This window comes from Balaenoptera physalus (assembly GCF_965194825.1).
Source record: "Balaenoptera physalus genome assembly, chromosome: 4".
Lineage (NCBI taxonomy): Eukaryota > Metazoa > Chordata > Mammalia > Artiodactyla > Balaenopteridae > Balaenoptera > Balaenoptera physalus.
The window spans coordinates 107468386-107490897 of NC_138891.1; the positions used below are offsets into that span (position 1 = coordinate 107468386).

The window sequence follows — 22512 nt, forward strand, 5'->3', positions numbered from 1 at the left end:
TTTAACCCTTATTCAGCATATTACAAGGTTCATATATTCCAAGGAGCAATGATTAAATGTTGTACAAATCACATAACATTTATTTTACTACTGATTAATTTTTAAAACTTCCATTTAGAAACTTACAAAGAAAATGGGCATCATTGAGGAAATCTAAAATGAATGGATAATGTATGCAGTTGAAAAAAGATATGCAAAATAATGTTTGGCATAAAGGAATATGTTTTGTAACATCTTTCATAATCTGTCAGTGGGAAAAAATAAATTCCACTTTTCAATGTCTGTTAACAACCCTAAGAAAATGAACTAAATGAATAGACAATTCAGTAATGTCCAACAGATAACTAAAATTCAAATTTTATTTTCCCATATGTATCAGACAATTTTTTTCCGACAAGACTTTACTGAAAGATGAAGTGCAAATGGGAACCCTGTAAGAATGTTTATGAGTTGTACATGACATATCTTAAGCGCCACTAAGTACACATTGAATACTTTGTAAGTATATAGGCATATCAACATGCAAGTGTCATGTACCTATTACAATATGCATTTTGGTTTTTGAAAATGTTAATGATAACAGTAGATTCAATAATTGTGTTTATCTTCTGTGCAGTATGTGTGATTTCGGTGCATCTTCTTTTCAGCACAGAATTTATTGTTATGCTGTCATAAATATACCCTTCCAAAAGTTATGAATTTCATGTCATATGAATAGAACATTTTATTTTTGAAGCTACATTACTGGGAACACCTGCATTTCTGGGTACCATTTTCAGAGATAAGTCTTTAAATTCTTTTTAACATGGCAGACTTGTTCCAATGTTGGTTATGTTGAAATATTTATGATAAAAATGGAGCTTTCTTGACGGAATATTTTTTGGTTGAATAAAAAGCTAAACAACCAATTTGCAAATATTGATGTGAACTGAATATGAAGAAAATAGGTCAGTAATCCAAACTCATAAATCCTTGGGTTACTACTTAACTGCATCATTGAATCTACAATAAGTACAGCAGGTACAGTTAAATAAATATGTAAAGAGATTAATTTCATACATTTGTAAGGAGAAAGAGTACTAGTTTTGAAATTTTTCTAAATTATTTTCCTTTCTATTTATGAGACTCAATCAATACGTTAGAAACACAAAGAAAAGCAAAAAGGATAAAGAGATAACAATTCAGTTTACATTTCACAGTTTGTTTTTTTTTTAACCAACTGACCACTGCTTTCAACCATCAAATATTTTATTGCATATAACTTTCACTATCAGCAAATATAAAGAGAAAAGTGTCTACTAGTATCATGTAAAAGGAAAAGCATCTGAAGAAAGAAAACATTTGAGGTTTGACAGTACTGTGTGTAAGAGAAGTCTAATGTGGCATTTCATACTGCACTTAAAAGTCCGTGTAGGAATCACCGCTCTTCTGACCCTGGATGTGGGAAAAGTGCTTAAGTGCTGAGCCCTGGTAGGTTTCTCTTTTGCCCCTGCAATCTACAAATATCTTTTAAGTTTCTTCTTTTGAAATATACAGTATATTTCATAGGGGAAAATAGTGTTTTTTCTTTACATCTTTTTCACATTTGGGCCCATTCTCTCCAAAATAACCATACATTTATATATATATATATATATATATATATATATGGAAAAGATGGTAAAGATTACACCAAATATTATTTGTAACATAACCACATAACATAGATATATTTTACTTTAAGCATATTTTATAGATTCAGCATCATAATTTGAGATAATTTTTGTATCCTTTTTTCCTAAAGGAAAATCTGCTTTCAAAATGTCATTTCCTTTTAGAATAATTAAATTACATCATTTGAAAAATTCATATTATGTCTATTTAGCCAAAATAAAGTGGGTATTTGTGGCAATACTTTGCATTCATTATTCAGGGATTATTTGTTAATGAGGAGGCAGTTTTAAATGCTTAAATATTTGTCTTACATAGATAACACTTCTTGGAAAAATAAATCACATGTATTATTTTTACTTAAAAGCACAGCATTAATTTATAAGAAATTGTTTATTTTAAATATTAAATGAAATGTCAGATTGGATTGCAAAGTGTTGCCATTTAAATTATTTTTAAAATCAACACAATTATATCACATTGAAATAGTAAATAGTCATGCGAGGAACTATCCTTACAAAGTTACTGTATTTTGCTTATAGGAAAAGTTAATGACAGAAAAGGAAAAACAAACGCAGATCCATACACCGTTGAGTACACTGAAAGTAAAGTTGGCTTTTGAGATTTCCCAGGGGGTGGGGAGCGGACTGTTAGGATAGTTGCAAAAGAGTGCTTCCTGGGATATCTTGTAAATAATTATTTCTTCTATTTATTTCGAAGTATCATAGCCCATGTTAAAAGTGAGAGGTAGAAGGATTATTGTAAGTATGCATGGCAGAAAATTTACCAGCTCTATCCAATAACTATTGCATTCAATATTAATATCTCAATACATAAAAATGCTGATGAGTTTAGAACCCATTTTTACATGTTGTCCCCTTTAGCTCTCTTTATAATCTTGCTACTTTCAATCCATTGCCTTTGGAAGGGTATAAGTGCAAAGGGCATGTTTGGGGTGAAATAGAGAGAGAAAGGGAAGAATGAGTAGAAAAAGAAAATACATTAAAAATTTCCATTAAGTTATAGTGACTCTAACTATTAAAGGTAACCTATGTTCTCTGATTGAATAAATTTGTACTTGTAATAAAAGTACCACAATCCATTAAAACATACACACATTTCAAAGAAAGTTTAAGAACCCCAAATTCAATTAGATATGCATCAAAGTTGAAAACTCAGGTTATCTCTTTCTCTCCAGTAACTCTAAAAACAAGGTCAGATAATTTTATTGTGTCACGTTAATGATTAAGAAAAACTTAACATGTTATGTCACTTGTATTTTTAATTAATGCTTTAATATGCAGGAGGTGGAGATTAGCAACCTTTTAGATCTTGTTGAAGAATTTTTTAAAATCCCTTTGCATTAAGTATCCAGCAATAGAATAGCAGATATTGCACTGAGTGTATTTCAATATTGCCAGTGTATATTTCAAAACAAGTACTACTATCTACACTAAGATTTCCTCTTTCCCAATATTCAAAATGCATATTATAATTCCATGGGTTTCCAACATCCATACACAGCAAGTACAAGATACTTACATGTACGTACACTGTAGTTACCTATATTTTGCATAGTTTTTAGTGTGTACTTTGTGCCACTTAATAAAAAGCATTACTCAGTAATTCTCATTACGTTTTTCATTTATTTCTGCTGTGGTTGCCATTGTTTTTTTCATTTTTTTTTTTTGTTTGTTTGTTTTGTATTGTATATTCTTCACAGATGACCATTTGCAAAGGGGGATTATAGTGGGCATTTTTAGAGGGCTCTCAGTAATTAGCAATGTGATGGGGAATTTGCAGTAAGATATGAGGTTTTGCATTTTCTCCACAATTAAAAAATGTAACATGAAATTTCATATTTATCATTCATTCAATTATCCTTATATCCAAAGAAAAAGTATTTTAATTGTTCCCCTTGGTAACACTTTGCAATAAGTGGCACTAAATTACACGATAACTGTTATGTTACATGGAAGAACCATCACCGTCAAACAGCTGCTGTACATGGGCCTATATGGAATCTCAACGCTGTTACAATCATGAGTACATAATTACAAGTGAGCCTGTCCCTTTAATTGAGATATTTATACTTTTACAAAGAAATAAAAATAAATGAGGTGTTAGCTTCTTTTGCCATATTTAGGAAAGTTAGTTTTCTTTCTCTATTTGTTATTTTAATTGTGGGGTTTCAATGCCAGATTAAGCATCTTGAATCAATATGAGATCATCCAGTTTCTAGATTAAACTCCAATATCAGGTTCCTTAAACTGCTTCTTGGATTCTCTGGTAAAAGAAAACAAGTTGGAATCTCTCTCTCTCTCTCTCTCACACACACACACACACACACACACACACACACTACTGTGCTCATGCTATCTTTGCCCTTGCACTCACAAACTTTCCTTTTTCTTCCTAATTTTGATAATCGTTCTATCTAGGACACTCAAAAATGGAAACAAGAAAAAAAGAATGCTGTTTACACTTTTTTGATGGAGGACAATTTACACTGTAAACAGTACACTGGCAGAGAATAGCTACTTTTGGTAAAGAATAATGTTCCATATTCTACTGGGGGTGTGTGTGTGTGTGCACACTCCTTCCATTGTGTTCTGTGGCTATGGCTCTCTGGGCATATAAGTGTGCATATTTCAGTCATGGCAATTCACATGGTCCATTTAGAAATTTATTTCATATTTTTTCTGATTTTTATAGAAATGAACAGAATTTTTACAATTTATCTCGTTTGGTGAAAATCAAAAAAAATTTTTAAGATAGGAAAATATAATACCACTGCTGTTTTCTTTCAGTAACTGAAATGATATCTAATTCAAATCTATGTATTTTAACTGTCAAAATGTTTGATTAGAGCTCACACATCATAATATACCAGTTAGTTTCATTTACAGAGTTCCAATGAGTTTTTATACTACTGTAAAGGGTTAAAAGAGTCAAAAGTCTTGAAGTGCAACCAATTTTGGATTTCTAATTTTGCAGTGCTATAAATAATGATTGAGTTATTTAGGCAACAGTTTAGCAGTTGGAGCCAAGTAGAATACAGATGAAATGAAGAGGGATGTAAATACAACATCGATGAAGAGTAGCAATTTTGTAAATGCATCCTGAAATTAGGCTCTAAATAGTAATTGATGATGCAGTTTATACAACTTACTTCTGTAATAAGAACCTTTCCATTTTGTAATAACAGGATGAATTTTGCTTTGTGGAATCTTTCTAAAGATTATGCATTGAAAGGTATGAACAGTTTATAAACCTATTCTAGTTTCAATGTGTCTAGTAGCACCTACCTGATTCTCTCAAACTACCATACTATATTAACATATTATTGCATTTTTCCACAGATGGTATGGAATGAACTGTAAAAACAAGCATGCAATCACATCAATGCAGACTTATTTCCTTAAAATGTCATACTGTATATGATTTATTATGTTAACACTCAACCACATCATATTATTTATGTTCTGTATATTCTGAAAAAGTGCTGCTTGACTGACATCGTCCTTTTTCTCTTGTAAGAAATCAACAAGATATATGCTTCAACGATCAAAAAAAATTAAAAATTCTAACGTTGTCCTTAAAAGATTTATACTTTTCTGATAAATAATCTAAGATACAGCACCCTTGTCTTTCATTTGATATTAATACATGATGTCATACTCAACCATTCTCATTTCCCAAAATAAATTCCAAGATAATATTTTTAAAACCAGAGGCCATCATGCTTTCAGACATCGCAAGTATAGCTACCATATTGTCATATGTGTTTTCTTCTTAAAGGTGCAGTGCTTGTCAATGGGAAAATAATTTTTATCTAACTGGATTTTTAATCTTTAGCATATAGTAAATCTAATGAGCACTAATCTAGTAGTATCGTATTTTACTAGGAGAAATAATATGACTTTAGATTGACTCTGTGTCATATTTAAGAATACAGCATTTCTTAATGGTTAAATAAACCAAAATTTCAGAAATAATCCAGAGAAAGAGACTTTCACCTTGGAGTTAAAAGCATGGCAGAAATTCTCTATCACTCACTGTTTCATAAGTTTGTACCTCACAAAATGCATAGACAGGAATTTAATATAAAGAATTAGTTCATTTATACAGAAAACATATCTTAAACACTTCTTTTTGGCAAACCAACATAGGTAAGCAGCTCTGGAACTGCCAAATTAAAATTTGAAAATTTTTAGCAAACTAAGAGTTTATTTTTAGATTATTATTCAACTGTGGTTGTAATTTAAAACCTGAGGCTGTGCACTGGTTGTTAGCTTAAAATTACCTTTCCTTATAACATTGTGCTTCCATTGTATAACAAATAAAAATTAACAAGAACTAGAAAAATTTGTTGTTGAACAGTGCTAGGACATACAGACAAAAATACTAATACATGTTACCTACTTATAATATTGGTTTAAGTAATATCTAAAGGGATATAATGGACATTAGAAAATGCTTACTCATGACTGAATTACCTACAGCCAAAAAAGTTAAATATGTATCAAATAATGTTTAATTGGATTTATTATATGCACTATATACAGATACTAAAATGTCTCAAAATTGTGCCCTATGGATATTTCAATTTTGTTTAGGCAGGTGAGTCTTTGTGGAGCAAATAAATCACAGAATCAAATTAGAGAAATGAATGAAATCTTTGTGATTCCCAAAACAGTAAAATGTTTGTAACAATTTATTGGTATATGAAGCTAAAATAACCTAATGGTAAGATCTATATAATTATATAAGATAGCATGTCCTGATTGCAATCCATATACATGGCTCCTGTATCAAATACTAAATTTTTAAATAGCAAATTGATACAGCTTTACCAGTACAATCTCAAACACTCCAGAATCTATACTACAGTAGTTTTTTTCAGTTTGTGTTTTTTAGGGCATATGCTTCCAAAACATGTCTTTGAATATAGACATGTAGAAAACATCATAAACCTCTAACATCTGATTGAACTTAAGCACATTAGGTCTTTACCTAATCCTGTTACTTGTGAAAGCTGTCCAATGGTAAACTGACAAGGTCTTTGATTTAAAGGGGACAAAAAATGAGGGGGAAAAAACCTCTGCATACATTTTTTTCAATGTATAAAAACAATTCAATATCATGATCCAAGGAGATGATTAACATTGTTAAGGCTGTATATTCAAGCACTGTATGTTAAAAGAGCAATGATGTAGAATTTAGGCAGTAAGAAATGTCCTGCATTATGGATGGTACAGTAATTAAAGAATGATGCTTTCGACAGCTGATTGTTGGTATACACTGGCTACTGATAGCAGTACGGTATGGAAGTTAATAAAGGTAGCAGAAGATGATAGAAATGAATTCTGAAAGATGATAGCCAGTTTTCTCCAGCAGCCAGCCTGGTAAGTAAAATTCAGAATCTCGGCCTGCATCTTAAATGAAATATTCTTTTTTCTCTTCAGCATTGACTTGGCTGCCCTCAGCATTGATAATGGCTGTGTCAGCATCTGGTGCATCTTCAGCTCCTTTAGCTTCATTTGTTAAATATGTTCCTGTGGGTATTGGAAGAAAAATATGTTAGTTCTGTCAGACTGGTAAAATAGCCAGTATTAAAGGTATATTCATTTAGGAAGAAACTTATGCCAGATTTCTTATATGTTGAAACATATTCTGAGGAGTGAGAAACCACACAATTCACCCTTCTAAAGTTGCACACTTTCTTTCAGTTTTCTAGTATATGTTGTAGATGAAGCTGTGGTCAGGTTAACTAGTGGCAACAGCCAAACTGGAATGGGTAATGAGTACTTTGATTTCTTTAATGATGGCTTCAGACCATGTGATCCATGCAGCTGTAGCAATCAGGGCCCTTTGTTAAGATGTTGATAATGATCACATCAAACGTGTCACCATTTATTTTGGTAACTCCATTTAAAAGTAGATTATATCAATAGTTTGCTACCTAGCCCATTGTGAAAAATCACATATTTTCCTCACTAATATGTCCACATGTGTGTCCATAAACTTACAAATAGAAACATTACCAAATGATTAATGTTAGAGTTGAATTTCAGTCCTAGAGATAAATTACAAACTTGCTTCCATTTTTTTTTTTTTTTCTGAGCCAATGATTTACTCTGTGACTTTTGGCTACTGGTTAAGTATTATTTTGATAGCCAATCCAGCTTTAACGTTGAGTAAAATAATCAAGAATTCTCTGAAATAACTTAGTATTTAGATCTCTCTCTTTCACCCCTCATCTCTCTCTCTCTCTCTCTCTCACACACACACACACACACACACGCACTCACATAATATTTCATGAAGCTAGTCTTTAGAATTTTTTTGCCAAACTTAAGAATGCTTTATTAAATATAACCTACCTTTATGTCTTGCCAGATACCGTCCAAGCAAAAATATAGAACACAGAGTGACAAATACAACTACAGCCACAATTCCTCCTATAAGAGCATGATCAGGGCCAGTCTGGCCAGCCAGAGCATTGGGATCTAGAAAACAGAGAAAAATATTGTCCTAGTTAGTGTGTTATTTAGACATAGAATACATATCTGCATTAGAATGAGTTATGTTGAAAACTAGCACATTAAAATAAAATTTTATTAATGTGTATTATACCAATCATCTAGTCAACAAATATTTATTATGTGCCTATAATGTACAAAATGTTGGAGAATATAACATTTGACATATAAATTACTGTTGCCACTGAGTTTACATTTTAAGGGGGAAACAGGATAAACAAATACACATATATGATTTTGTATAGTTACATGCCTTTTCTTTCTCCTCTTCTCCACCTGAAAATATGTGTGTGTGTATTTTTAATGTGACAAATACAACTATACCATTTAAAAAATACAATTATGTCATAGGAAACGCTGGGGTTAGAGATTATAACTTGGTATTTACCATTATATAAATATTATTTAAAGCTAAGGAAACTGATGAACTCCCCAAGGAAGAGAGTCTAGATAGAGAGAAGAAGTCTGAAAATTGAAACCTGAGAAGCTCCCATATTTAAAGTCTGAAAGAAGTGTGTCCAGCAGAGTAGACTGAGAAGGAGAGAAAAGTGGGGTAGGAAGAGATCCTGCAGAGTACACATTAGTTGATCAAAGGGAAGATCATACTTCAAGGAGAAGGGGGTTTACAAACTGTGTTGTGTTATTGATAGAAGGATGAAGATGAATACTCAACATTGAGGATTAAGTGCCTGTTGCACTTGTAACTTTGAAGGAAGTGGTTGGAAAGATTAGATTAATAGTATACTTTTACATTCTGCCTTTAGTAAGATATTATAGGAAAGAGCTGAGACCAGTAGAGGATGGCCAGTTTTCAAGCAGAAATGAAAAGATCAAAGAAAGCCCCACATTTTGAGTACTCAAAAGTTTGGAAAATCAACTATTTATAAAAGTTGCACAATAAGAGATAAAACTGAGGTTCTGAGCAACAAAATGCACTAAGGCTCAGCCCTATGGCAAAAGTCAGGTTAAGTGTACCGCCTATCCTCCAAAGTCCATTGCGTGCATAACTTCATGGGAGCTGCTTATAGCCTACAAGAGAGATTTAGAGAGAGAAAGTAAAGAAATAAATTAGGCCTGGCAATTCCACTTTCAGAAAGTCTTAAAGTGTGGTTACAGGCACAAGAATCTGACAAATAGATTAGGAGTCTACTGTGTTTTTAATGGAACTATTGTGCCAAAGAAGCATATACCTAGTTAGAAAAGAAAAGAAAAAGAAAGAAAAGTCTGACAATTGAAACATCAAACCAACCTCTGGACTCCCAAACTTGGTGAAAGCAAGAAGTGGCCTATAAAAACTGTGTAGTCCCCATAGAGGGCATATTACCAAACACCCACTTCTGATGTGGCCACAGAGTATGACTGACAAGGTTGAACTTCCTGTAAGGCAGAATTGGAGGAAGCAAAAAAGAATGAACAGAAGAGAATCTAGTTTCTTCATAGAACTATAACTATTGCCAAGGCAGAGGGAACTTTTCATGCCGCTCTGGCATATTTTCATAATTATTATGGATCAGTGACTGCTCAAGTGTTTCGCATTTTTCCTCTATTTCCAAAAGACAGCCTTTATCTAAAGGAGTGCTTTTCCTGAATCTGTTCTATCATTGTGTTTTGTGTATGGGATGGAGAAGAGCATTGAAACTTGTGTTTTGGTTCATTTGTCCCTGGACTAACATATCCAGAGATGATGAAGAGAACTGTGCATATTTAAGGATCTTGGTCTTTGAGTTGGATACAGTGGCTTGATGGGACTTGAGGTTATCTCTTTGGACAGGGTTTAGCAATGGTTGATGGGAGAAAAAGAAGGTGTAAAAATATTTGGTGATCAGAAGGCTATATTGGGGCAGAGATTTCTAGCTAATAACAAATTTGTTTCCTATTCTTTCAGTGAACAGAACTAGACATTTACCAGCTTCACTGGCAGTTGAATGTTAACCATGTGATTTGTGTTCTAGACAACTGAAAGAAAGCCCAGCCAGTAAATGTCTCCCACATGTAACCTTCCCGAGTGATCTCAGGAGATGCAAGTTGAAAATAAGAGAACCACAAGAATGGGTCAGGCCATCTCAAAAAAAAAAAAAGGAGCAAAAAATAAATCTGCCATGCCTCTGAATTCCCTATTCCTATTCCTAGCTTAGATAATTTAGAATCAGTTTCAAATTCCACCTCCTGCTCAAGTTCCCAAATACAGATAGTCATAAATTATATCCATTTTATTTGCTGATTATCTCTCAGAACTGAGCACTCTTTTTGGGAGCTGAAAAATCACTCTTGTTTGTACATCTGTACCTGTCATTTCCTGAAGGTAAATTCTGAGAAGTAGTATTGCTGGATCAGAGGATACAAACATTTTTACAATACTTTTGATAAATATTGCTAAATTATATTGCACTGTACAAATTCATCCTCCACCAACTGCCCCTGAGTTCCCATATAGTATTACCAGCAGATACTATAATTAAAAGAAAAATTGTCAATCTAATATTGAAGAGCGTTAAATATTTTGTGTTAGTAAATTATAAGTTAACATAAATGTGTCTAAATACTATTTCCCATATTAATGCATCAATTTTGGAATGCCTATTTACGCAGCCTGACCATTTTTCCATTCAAAATTTCTGTTTTAACAGCTCTCTCCATAAAAAGATGAACATTTTTTAGCAATTTCTTTTTATATATCCTTCATTTCTGGTCTTTTCAGCCATAGATAAGTCTTACTATTTTATGTAATCAAATCTATCAAAGTTTTGTGTTATGATGTCTGACTTGTGGATCCTGATTTGAAATGCTTTTGTTATCATAAGATTATACACATATAGATTTCTGTTGTCATCTAACACTTTTATTATTTTATTTTAATCTATCTAAAATGTATTTTGGTCTATGATTTGAGGCTAAAGCATAAAGTATGACTTTAATTCTTCTGTGACAGACCGTTGTCTCCCACATTGTTTCTTTCATCAATATTTTTGTCACCATAAACTAAATGTCTACCCATTTTATGTGTTTCTGCATATTCTAGTCTATTCCATGTGAGGGGTCTATATATGCAATCCTAGGCTAATATTTTAGTTTTAAAGATCATTTTACTGCATTGGTAGAGAAGTCTTAGATCAGGTTCAGAATATTTTTTGCAAGAAACAAAAATACAACAGATTGCTTATTGGAATTGTACTAATTTACAGATAGCTTTCTTTTATATAGCGCATTTTCCAGGATAATGGTATGACACTTCAATTATTTAAATCTTTAGTGTCTTTTAGTAAATTGTGTAGTTTTCTGATATAGGACCTACATATTTTCATTAATCCTATTTCCCATTAAAATAATCTTTTTAATATTTAATATTTTGAAACATTTTAATATTTTAAAATATTCTTACTTTTTCATTAAACTTTATGACTCATTTTTCTTTATTCCATTCATATTTTGTACTCTGTTTTATAAAGCATTATATCTAGTACTTGTCAAGATCATATTTTTCATTTTTATTTCCTGACTGTCAAACTTCCTTAGTTTTATATTTTCTTTTTTCTACTGCTCTAGTTAGTGCTTTGTTAACAATAATGACAATTTTGTCCTGATTTTGATGATCTCAGAAATGCATCAAAAATTTAAATGGACTAGCCACCATCCTCCTTTTGACATTGTTTGGTCTCTTTACTCATCTCAATATCTAGAGTTCCTTTTACAGCTTCTCCTTATCTAAAATTAGATAGTAAAGATATTCATATCATCATCCTTTGATCATATGAAGCACACATCTTGTCAAAAGAAAATTTCATGATAACAACATCCTTGAACCTTGAATATCTGAGTATTATTTTATTGTGAATAAACACTCAACTGGCTAAAGAATTCCGGGTTTTTATCTTTTTGAATTAATAATAATACAAGACAATTTGTCAGTGTTTTGACAATTTGTTTTGCCTCCCTTTCCTACCAAATATATCTGAAATCGTTTGGATTTGTTTGCCTCCTTCTACTTCAAGATAAATCTGAAATAATTCAATTTTCTAAATGACCTACATTTTCTGCATGATTGCTATCAGAATATTCGTTCTTTTCCTCCATTATATTTTGATATTTTAGCTGAATATATTTTGTAGTTTGTCTCTAGTCAGAATTTGACTTCATTTGCAAACCTACTTTTTTATTAAATTCAGATTAAGTTCGTTTGTTTTTTGGCTTAAGAATTCTTTTTTCCTGCTCTACTTTTGATTAACAACTGTTCTTCTTTCCATTTTCTTTCTTAGAAAATCCAATTATGCACTGGTAGCAACTCCATATTTCATGTTGCATATATGTCATTCTTTCTTTCCTATTTTTATAATCATTTTACTAAATTACATTTTGTTTTAGTTATATTTCCCAAGTTTACCTACCATCTGTTTAGATGATTTGATTTTCTATCATAGATTTTCCTTTTTATTTCTTCCTAAAGGGTTTTGTTACTGATTGTGACTTTGGTTTAACTACACTCTCTGTTTAATCTCACTCTGTTCTTACTTAGTAGATATTTTAAACAGTTTTATATGATTGACAATAAAAAGTGATAGTTTGATAATATTTTCCTCATTTTAGTATAATAATTCCATTTAAATATCCAGAAAAAATGGTTTTTCTTGGTGAGTATATATTATTTCTCTTCTTTTATTGCAAACCTTTTTCCATTGGATGCAAATTGAATTTTTAAATTCTATTTATACATCCTTACATTTTCTTTTCTTATTTTCACTCTTAATGTTGAGATGTTTTGAAGACAGATTCTCTTTTCTGAGGCTGGTGTTCATTCCTGCTCAGTTATAATGCTGCAGACCAATGTAGCTACAGAAACTATTTTTGTAACTGATATATGAATCATAGGATATCTGTACATAGTGGATGGATTGGAGAAAGACACTTGAGATGTAGATCACTCTTGGTGAAAGATTTCATTGATTTCGTATACTTTGACTAAAATCTTCACTTTCATAGTACAGTCTCACATAATATGCAGTCCGTCCTCCTTTTTTGTACAACTTATACAAAGACAAATTGATCTGTTAAAATTTGTTTTAGATAAATTAAATTTATCATGTTCATTATTGAATATATTTTCACTGGTTTCAAATGCATTTATATATATACATACTACTTTCAAGAAAACAATCCGTAACATTTATATTTATTTGACCCTAATCATGAATGTTCTGCATACACTTTTATAATTTATAAAGGAAAGATTTCAACCTTTAGCCTTCATCTCATCAGAAAAATAAGTCAACATATAGTCCTAGGATTTTTAAGATTTCAAAGATAATATGGTTTTAGAGGATGCTCCTTTGCATGCCTACTTGTAAATGTATTTTTTTAAACTAACATTTTTGGTTACACATTTTATTTTTCCCCCATAACTTTTAGAACTAAAACCTGTCCTTAATTAATTTCTATTCTTAGCATCTAAAACAAGTGACTGAGATTGAGGATCAGATAAGGATCACTTGAACAATGAAGAGATAATATTATACATAATTTAAATGACTAAGTCCCAGTGGGGGTCCCTCATACACCCTTTCTCTCATCCCTTTCCTACTGTCATAGCAATAAAAAGATGAAGTGCATTCCATATATATGAGTTAGCATACGGTATTTGTTTTTCACGGGGAGGGGGAAGGGTAAGCTGGGACAAAGTGAGAGAGTAGCATGGACATATATACACTACCAAATGTAAAACCGATAGCTAGTGGGAAGCAGCCGCATAGCACAGGGAGATCAGCTCGGTGCTTTGTGACCACCTAGCGGGGTGGGATAGGGAGGGTGGGAGGGAGGGAGACGCAAGAGGGAAGAGATATGGGGATATATGTGTATGTATAGCTGATTCACTTTGTTATAAAGCAGAAACTAACACACCATTGTAAAGCAATTATACTCCAATAAAGATGTTAAAAAAAAAAAAGCTAAAAAAAAAAAAAATGAAGTGCAGCCTTCCGAAGTTTCTTTACATATGGCTGAGTCTGCATTATCATTCAGATAAATACATCATGTGTCTTTCAAGGCCATTATTCATCATCAAGCATTAGCCCAAGTCTTGCTGGAGTTAGCCTGTTAATACGGGAGTGAGTAAATTCCAATAGATTTGGCAATATATTAGAAATCTTTTGTACTTGACAATGCATAAAACATGAATATTGTGGAATTAAAGCTTTCTGAGGGGGAATTCCCTGGCAGTCCAGTGGTTAGGACTCTACGCTTCCACTGCAGGGTTCGATCCCTGATTGGGGAACTAAGATCCCACAAACCGTGCAGTGCAGCCAAGAAAAAACAAAGAAACAAACAAAAAAACAAAAAAAGTCTTTCTGAGCATAACATCTTTCAGTTAGGGTTACTGGACTTTCAATAAAGGACTCTGAAGAAAAAATCATGTTACATAAAAATATATAGGATTAGTAATTTCTGATATTTAGAAGAGTAGAAAATAACCTTAAAGTATAGTTTTATTTAAAAATCTTAACATGGAGAAGTACTAAATTATATAATTCTATCTCTGAAATCATCACTGGGGATTTCTACCATCAAGTGTCTAGTCTATCATGTTTTGTCCCCATAAATGAGAAGTGAAAACTCTAAAGAAAGAATATCTAACTTTCTAGGGTCAAAGCAGGGAGAAATCAAAAACACTGCACAGTTTTTAATCCAAGTTTAAAATTATTTTACAATAAATATTTTATTATATATGATTTCTCATTTTAATAAAATGTTTGGTAAGAACTGGAATGAAAATCATTTTATGTAAATATTTTAAAATTAGTTTCTGAGATCATTTTTAAAAGAAAATGATTGTCCTTAAATATTAAAATAAATGTTTTCAAAGCCAAATTTGGATTATTAATTATAATTTTTAAAAATGATAAATCTCTAAGGACATGCACTATAACAAACATGTTAATTCACCTATTTGTGAGGTTAAGAAATTTTTACTTTTTTTTTTTTTACTAAAATCTAATAAAAACTATCTACAAAACAATTTAAATAGCAGAGTTCAGGAGTAGAATTAAATTAAATATTGAAAAATAGAAGAGTTGGAAAAGCTGGAATGAATAGAAAAAGATGAATTACTGAAGAGAAGCAAGTGCTTCTTATGCAAAAGACACCAAGTGTAGTTCCCTAGTAACAACCATCAGAGTCATGGAATGTCAAGACAAATAATCAAGAGCAGAGTAGAATAAATTTAAACAAAATATAATACTGGAGTACATGATAACAGACACTTAAACAATAAAGCCACTTATACTGATATTCTGCATTCATTTTGGAGTTTATATTAATACATATATATATTTTAGAAGTGATTTAAAACTCGTGGAGAAATTTCAGTTTAGCAATAAAATGTTTCAAAAATTATGAAATTAAACTCACAAAAGTAAGTGTAAAACTGCAATTATCACCTTTAGAGAGCATAGATAGTTTTTCAAGTTTAGTTTTCCTAAAAGTTATTCTGCATCACAATCAAGTGATATTTAGCAATTCTAGTTAATTTCCTATCTCTTTGCTGGGAATGTACTAATATAGGATATTTAAGACTTTGGAAATAGGATTTTTTTTTAAAAAAAGAAAAAGAAAAGCAGTAGGAAACTGCTCTGGACTGAATTTTGTCTCCCTCAAAATTCATATGTTGAAGCTCTAACCCCAAATGTGATGGTATTTGGAGATGGGGCCTTTGGGAGAAAACTAGGTTTAAATGAGGTCATGATGGTGGGGGCCCTCATGATGAGATTAGTGCCCTTATAAGAAAAGATACCAGAGAGCTAGCTGCTTCTCCCTCTCTCTCTCTCTCAATCTCTCTATCTGCCATTTTGAGGACACAGTTTGAAGGCAGCTGTCTGCAAACCAGGAAGAGAGCTTTTACCAGAATCTGACCATGCTGACACCCTGATCTTGGTCTTCCAGACTCCAGAACTGTGAAAACTAAATTTTTGTTATTTAAGTAACTTGGTCTATGGCATTTTGTTACAGCCTGAACTGACATACAGAAACTAGAGTATGATCTTTTTCATGTATTATCTCACTTGAAATATGTGAAAATTTAAGGCAATGGAAAATAGATTTGGGGAAGTCTGGATAATACATGCTTATCCCCAGCCAATGGCCTGCATACAAACAGAACACCCAAGACTGCACAGATCAATTCCTTTACATGAGTTACCTTCAGTTGAGTTGTGTGTTGTATAGCTGCTGCAGTGAGTTACACTGCAAACACCTGCCCTCTCTCTGCTCACACACCAGTGTTTCACAGTTGTTAAGATGCAGTGAATGATGTCATGAACACCAGATGAAATCAGTATTGGGGTGAAACTATGTTGTATTATGTTGTACATAAATAGAAGGAAAGTGGTAGAATGAAGCAGAGAAGTCAGTGAAAGTTTTTCAAGTAGAAGAAATTGCTCACAAAATCCTGGACTTACAAATTGTTTATACTAAACCTTAAACAACTTACTACTATCAGGTTGACTTTGGGCAAGTTTCTTAACCCTCTCACCTTTAGAATGTGAATACTTCTTATTTTCCAGGATTGTCAAAGACTAAATGTGCTACCGTACATAAAGGGCTTTGAAGAATGTCTGACACACTGTAATGTAAGCACTATCTAAATGTTAGTTATATGAGGGAAAAGAAGTTGGAAAGTATAAACTTCTATGTAGAAAGATATCGGTTTTCTTTTTCAATTTTTAAAAAGACTCCTTTAGGAATTTTACTCTGTGTAATAACAATGGTGAAGCATTCTAAGTGTCTGAATATTTGAAAGTTGGGGGGATATGAATAGCAGAAGATTTGCATAACATGAGATGGGATCAAATGAATCTTGTGGGAGTCTGATGATGGGTGAGGATTAAATGAGAGAATAATTTATTAAGTAATCTATGCTAGTTTCTGTATTACAAATGGCTTATTTTATTCAGTGCCTATAAAGTGTTGACTTAAAAAATCATAGTTATTACTAATAAAAAGATTGATAAACTCTGGAACAGCTTGCCTAAGCAACTTTTGGGATTAATTTTTGAAAAGCTTTAAAAATATTCATGAAAATCAGTTTTAAGTATGTGTCAGATGATTCCTATTTTGAGAACAAGAATTTGTTGAGGTAATTTTTTCTAGCGTTTTATCTTTTCACATAATTGTATTCTCTTTTCTTCTGTCATGAAGAGGAATTCAATGCCCCTCCATGGTAAATGACCTCCCTGCTGGTGCTGTTTCTTCTTCCAGTAAGACATTCTTCCTTCTCTCTGGGTATGCGAAACCCAAATAACAGTGAGCAGTCTCTCCATGTCAATCAACCATGAATTATTTCATTCAGAAGTTTTTTCTCTTGAATTAATTCACCTGCCTTAGTTTTATCTTCCCCCAAAGATATGTCTTCTTGAAGATGAAAGTTGTGTCTTACACTTGTAATATAGCTGGAACAGCACTTTTACACAGTTCTTAGAACCAAGCAAGTTGAGTGAGTGAATGGATAATATTCAATTCTTATACTGAATTCCAGCCAGAACTGGGTTCTTTAGATACCAGTTTGCTCTGCTGAGCAATGGATGGCTACTCCTTCATGGTATTAAATTATTTGTTTAAATATAATAATACTGTTAATATCTAAATATTTTAGAAATTATTGCTAAGTAAAAATGACTCATCCAGATTTGTACCTAATGTTTTAGATAATTTGATTCTAACATGAAATTAGAATATTTTTGTGTACTTAAGATTCTACTTTTCCCTCTTTAAATAGAGTAATGCTTCAGAAAGAGGGTCACTATGGTTAAAACATTAGAAATAGTTATACATAATTTATGGAGAAAAATAAACTGTTCTTTGACAGTATATGACATTGGCAAAGTCCCTGGAGAGAAATGTCACCATATTCACTCAAAGGTCATCTGTTATCTTTTAATTTTACGTACAATTACTGTTTCTGACAAAAACACGTAAGACCAATCTCTAAAGGTTAGAAAACATGAAAATATATTGTTCTTTGTGTACGTATAGTGATTTACACATACTTTTTTACTATAAACAATGTGTACTCAGACTCTAAATCCAAGGGTTCTAAATTAATGCTACATCATACAATAGGTTTTCAATAATAAGAAAAAATCCCACCAAGCTTAACACTTATCCTTTCCTCTCAAAAATGCATTTATTGTACCATAAATTTCTTCGCATACCAAGCACATAAACAACAAATGCCACGACACATTTCTGTGTATTAATAGCACATAGACTTCCTACTCAGAAAGATTTTGACAATAATTATAAAGTCACTGTTTTGTTTGCTTCGTTTTAAATTTGGCGTTTCAAGGTTTTTTAGCTTAGAGATATAATCAATTTATAAAATGTTTCATCAAGCAAAGTATGACTGTCAGATGTACAGAAGTGAGGTGTTGCTACATCCTACACTAATTTCATGCATTGAGCTACAGATTTCCTCTTCTGAGAATTACCCCCTCAAGATCTGCTCATCATTTGTTATGACTTATATGTGTCCCAATTACATAACAACTGACTTTATTAACTTGTATTTATAAATAGTTAATAATGTGCTAAGCCCAAACAAAATATATTCTTGAATAAGATACTTCATTTGTCCTTTAGAACAAAAATTTAAGTAGAAACTTTCTCCACAAGTGTTCATACTTTTGGATGAAGTAGGTTCTAGCATAATCTCTTCACTTCATTGATCTTTCTTTCTCTGGTGAACCCAGGATAGTATTTCCTTGACTACCTCAAATGAGGAAATTTTTCAGCTCTTAAGAATTTTAAGAATCCAGAGAGGACTCTCAACCAGCAGAGTAATATAGCTATTAGGACCAGGGCCTTTCACAAAATGTTTCACTTCTTTCAGCACTGATACCCAAAAGGGGAGAGAACCTGCCAGAAGATTACCTGTGTGAGAACATGAGGGACGTGAAGGAGAGGAATGGTTTTTAAGGTTATCTAAGTGATCAAAGTGAGAATAACGTAAGTTTTGGGGTATATGTGGGGTTATTTGCTGCTTGGAAAACTCTGCTATATTATCCATCAGGCATGTGACACACAGTGTAACTTACTTGCATTAAACAGTAGTTTCTCTTAAGATCAAAGAAGATCCGAAATAGTATGAGACTCAGAACTGTAAGTTTGACCTAAGAGTTTGTTTTTACATCTATAAATAAGTATATATATGTGCTCTGCCTTCCTCAAAGAGTTATTGTTAAAATCAGTTAATATGGAATCTGTGCATATAAGTCATTTCTCATAGGTGCTCAGTAAATAGGATGTGAGGAAAATAATAGCTTTATAAGGTTAGAGACTGTTTAAAAAAAACCTCGTATTCTGTACTTTTATGTTGGTTTTTTTCGGGAAAAAATATACTCAAATTCATTCTACAGTGTCCAATTTCTTTTATATTTATGTGATCTGTAAAAGCTGCTATTTTTTATTCTGTTGCCTACATCTTTCTAACTTGGAACTGTTTTGCCATCAATGTCAACAATACCTAACTCTTTGCACATCACTGGTCTCAGCCTACACACAAAAAATAAATAAATGGGAGCAACCATTAAGAAGGAAGACAAATGACTAGTATATGACATTTCCATATGTCTATTTTGGCAATGTACTCTGTAAATTTAAGAGGATGAATTAAAGTATTTTTAAGCAGACTAGAGGTTAAATAAATTATACACAATGATTTCTGCAGAAGAGTAAAATCTTGACTAAAGCACATATCTTCTTAAACTAAACTGCAAAAAAAAAAAGGCAGCTGACCTGATAATAATTACATTAAATACACTTCCAGAGGAAACAACACTAACATGAAAGATTTACTTTTTAAATACTTAGAAAATATAAAGAATAAATGTTTGATAGTGGGACTATAATGCTCAACATTATTCTAAAAAGTTTATTCTGTACCAATTGTTTATGATGTCTATCCATATGCATGAATAATTGGGATGGAAGAATAAACATTTAAAATGGTGGGGAAGGATTAAACATGTATAAACATGTTTATTTTTTTATGAGCCAATACACTAGAAACATAATACCATTGCTGCTAAACAATTTCCCTTCTAAACCAGTCAGCTCTAAAGTGTGTACTATCAATATCAATAGTCAATTCTGTCAAAATGCCTTGTGTTATTGTTTTTGAATTGATTATTCTGGTGATAATTATAATAGTCATATTGACTGCATTCATATAAGTTTTTAAAACCACTATGAATAGTCATTGAACCAGTTCCCCAGTTATAATAATGAATATATTCAGAAAAATATGATGTACATGTCCTCTATATTCACCATTTAGGAGAGACCATCACATACCATTGGGAAAGGCTTGTGCATATTTTAAATATTAAAATCTTAAGCTTACTGGAATCTTACCTTATTTTTTTAATATAGAAAGTCATGTTCAAGTAGAAAGTAAACCTCTCATATTTTTCCCTTATTGGTCCTTTATACACTAGTTGTGTGACCAATATGTTATTAAACCTCTCTGCTTCATATATAACATACATAACACAGGATAATAGTAATATGAGTCACACAGAACTTTTGTGTGAATCATATGAGGTAACACATACAAAGGTCACATACAACACATACAATACCTCATTAATATTTATTAAAAGCATTATTACTTTAAATTTATTAAATAAATATTAACTAATTTTATCCATAAGTCAATCTTACCACATAGTTACTAGTCTTATACCAAATTTAGTAGATTTTATAGCAAATGTTTAATAAATGCTTTTTTCATTATAACTTAGGGATCAAGCTCCAAACTGAAAACAGAACCTAAGGCAAGCTGAATTAGACTGGTATGAAAGTATTTTCACAAGAGGAGAAGTGCTATCAAGAGGATATATCATGACTAATATGTATTGAAAATTAGCTGCCTGACTTATGGATGCCTAAACAGAAATGCTGTAGTGAACAACTTTCCCAAGTTTCAAAGGGATTCCTTTCTCGAGATTCTTCGCTCTGTGTTGTGTTCTCTTCTGAGATCACTCCATGAGGAAATTGGAAGAGAAGTGTCAAAGACCAAGAATCACTGAGTTTCCTCCTCACCCCATAATACAGAATTTATTTTCCAAAATGGCAAAAGTTGTAAATGGTGGCTAGATTTGGCAAGATCACAAATAGATCTACTTAGACCCAAAAGGTAGTGTAGAGAAGTGTGTTTAGAGTTTAAATTATTGACTTAGAAGAAAAATTCAGTCTCTTAATTGGTGAGTTATAGTAAAAAATGTACTCAGATATCTCAAATGCTATATTATAGAAAGCAATTCAGAATGTCACTTATTATTCTTAGATCTATTGAGTAGATTTACTTACCCAAATATAGGGAGAACTTTGCAAGAAGGCTGTATCAAATTTAGTAATTTCTTCTAACATGAATTCTGAGAAAAATATTACTGTAAAACCTCAGTGTAGTTAACTCTTAGAGAACTGGTTCCATTGTACGTAATTTATATATTTAATACCTGTCAGGAGTTGCTATATCCTCACCATCATTAATAATTTGATAATCAGATTGTTAGCCTGCAGATCTGGACACTGATATAATGACAGAAATAGTTGTTTTCATGTTTGTGAGTATGAAATAAGCTCCATTGTTCCCAAAATAAATGAAAAGAAAGTTTGTACAAAACGTAGCATGCTTAAGTTATGATAATGCTTTCAGTTTAAGCATACATGACATTTGCATATTTTATGAATTCATGGACTGATTTTTTTTATTTTAAGAAATAAGTATGCAAAATGCAACTAACTAAACCTGTAACAAATTCTTTAGAGAAAATTGACTTAAATATTAATGAGTAGCAGATATGCCTATAAAATAATTCTGCCCTTACAAGTTAATATGAAGTATGATTGTATGTAAAATTTTGTCCTACATCATTGTTAAAAAGCAGTGGGCCTAAATTCCTGTTATGCATAAAAGGTAATTATTCATTTTAACAATTATTACACAGCACTTTGTAGTCCAAGCATACAAATGAAAAGACCTAACTGAAAACTCTGAGATGCATTCATTAAGGTCATTTAAATGAAACTGATGAAAAATTTAAATGGTGACATTAAAATAACTGTACTCTATATTCTAAATTATGTCTTATGGTCCTAAGAGTAGGTTTCTAAAATGGTTTTAAAGTGGTACCTAATACCTAATAATGTCTTAGAATTTTAATGACAGAGACTTACATCTTTCCTCTACTAAAGCAATACACATGCAATTGAGAGGAAGAGATTAAGTCCCTCATAAATATCATTAAATATATAACCTAAGATAAGTCATATT

General features: G+C 31.8%; 1 protein-coding gene across 5 annotated transcripts in view; it reads right to left on the reverse strand.

Annotated features, from left to right (window-relative positions):
* Positions 1–332: 332 nt before the first annotated feature.
* CADM2 (cell adhesion molecule 2) overlaps positions 333–22512 on the reverse strand; it is a 1048372-nt gene continuing 1026192 nt past the window's right edge. For all 5 annotated transcript variants that reach the window (XM_082460494.1, XM_082460492.1, XM_082460493.1 and 2 more), the window contains 2 exons: positions 8037–8162; positions 333–7208 (listed from right to left, as the gene is read on the reverse strand). In XM_082460494.1, the coding sequence (XP_082316620.1) occupies positions 7090–7208; positions 8037–8162 (245 nt within the window). In that variant the 3' untranslated portion in view covers positions 333–7089. The remainder of the gene's footprint in view (positions 7209–8036; positions 8163–22512) is intronic.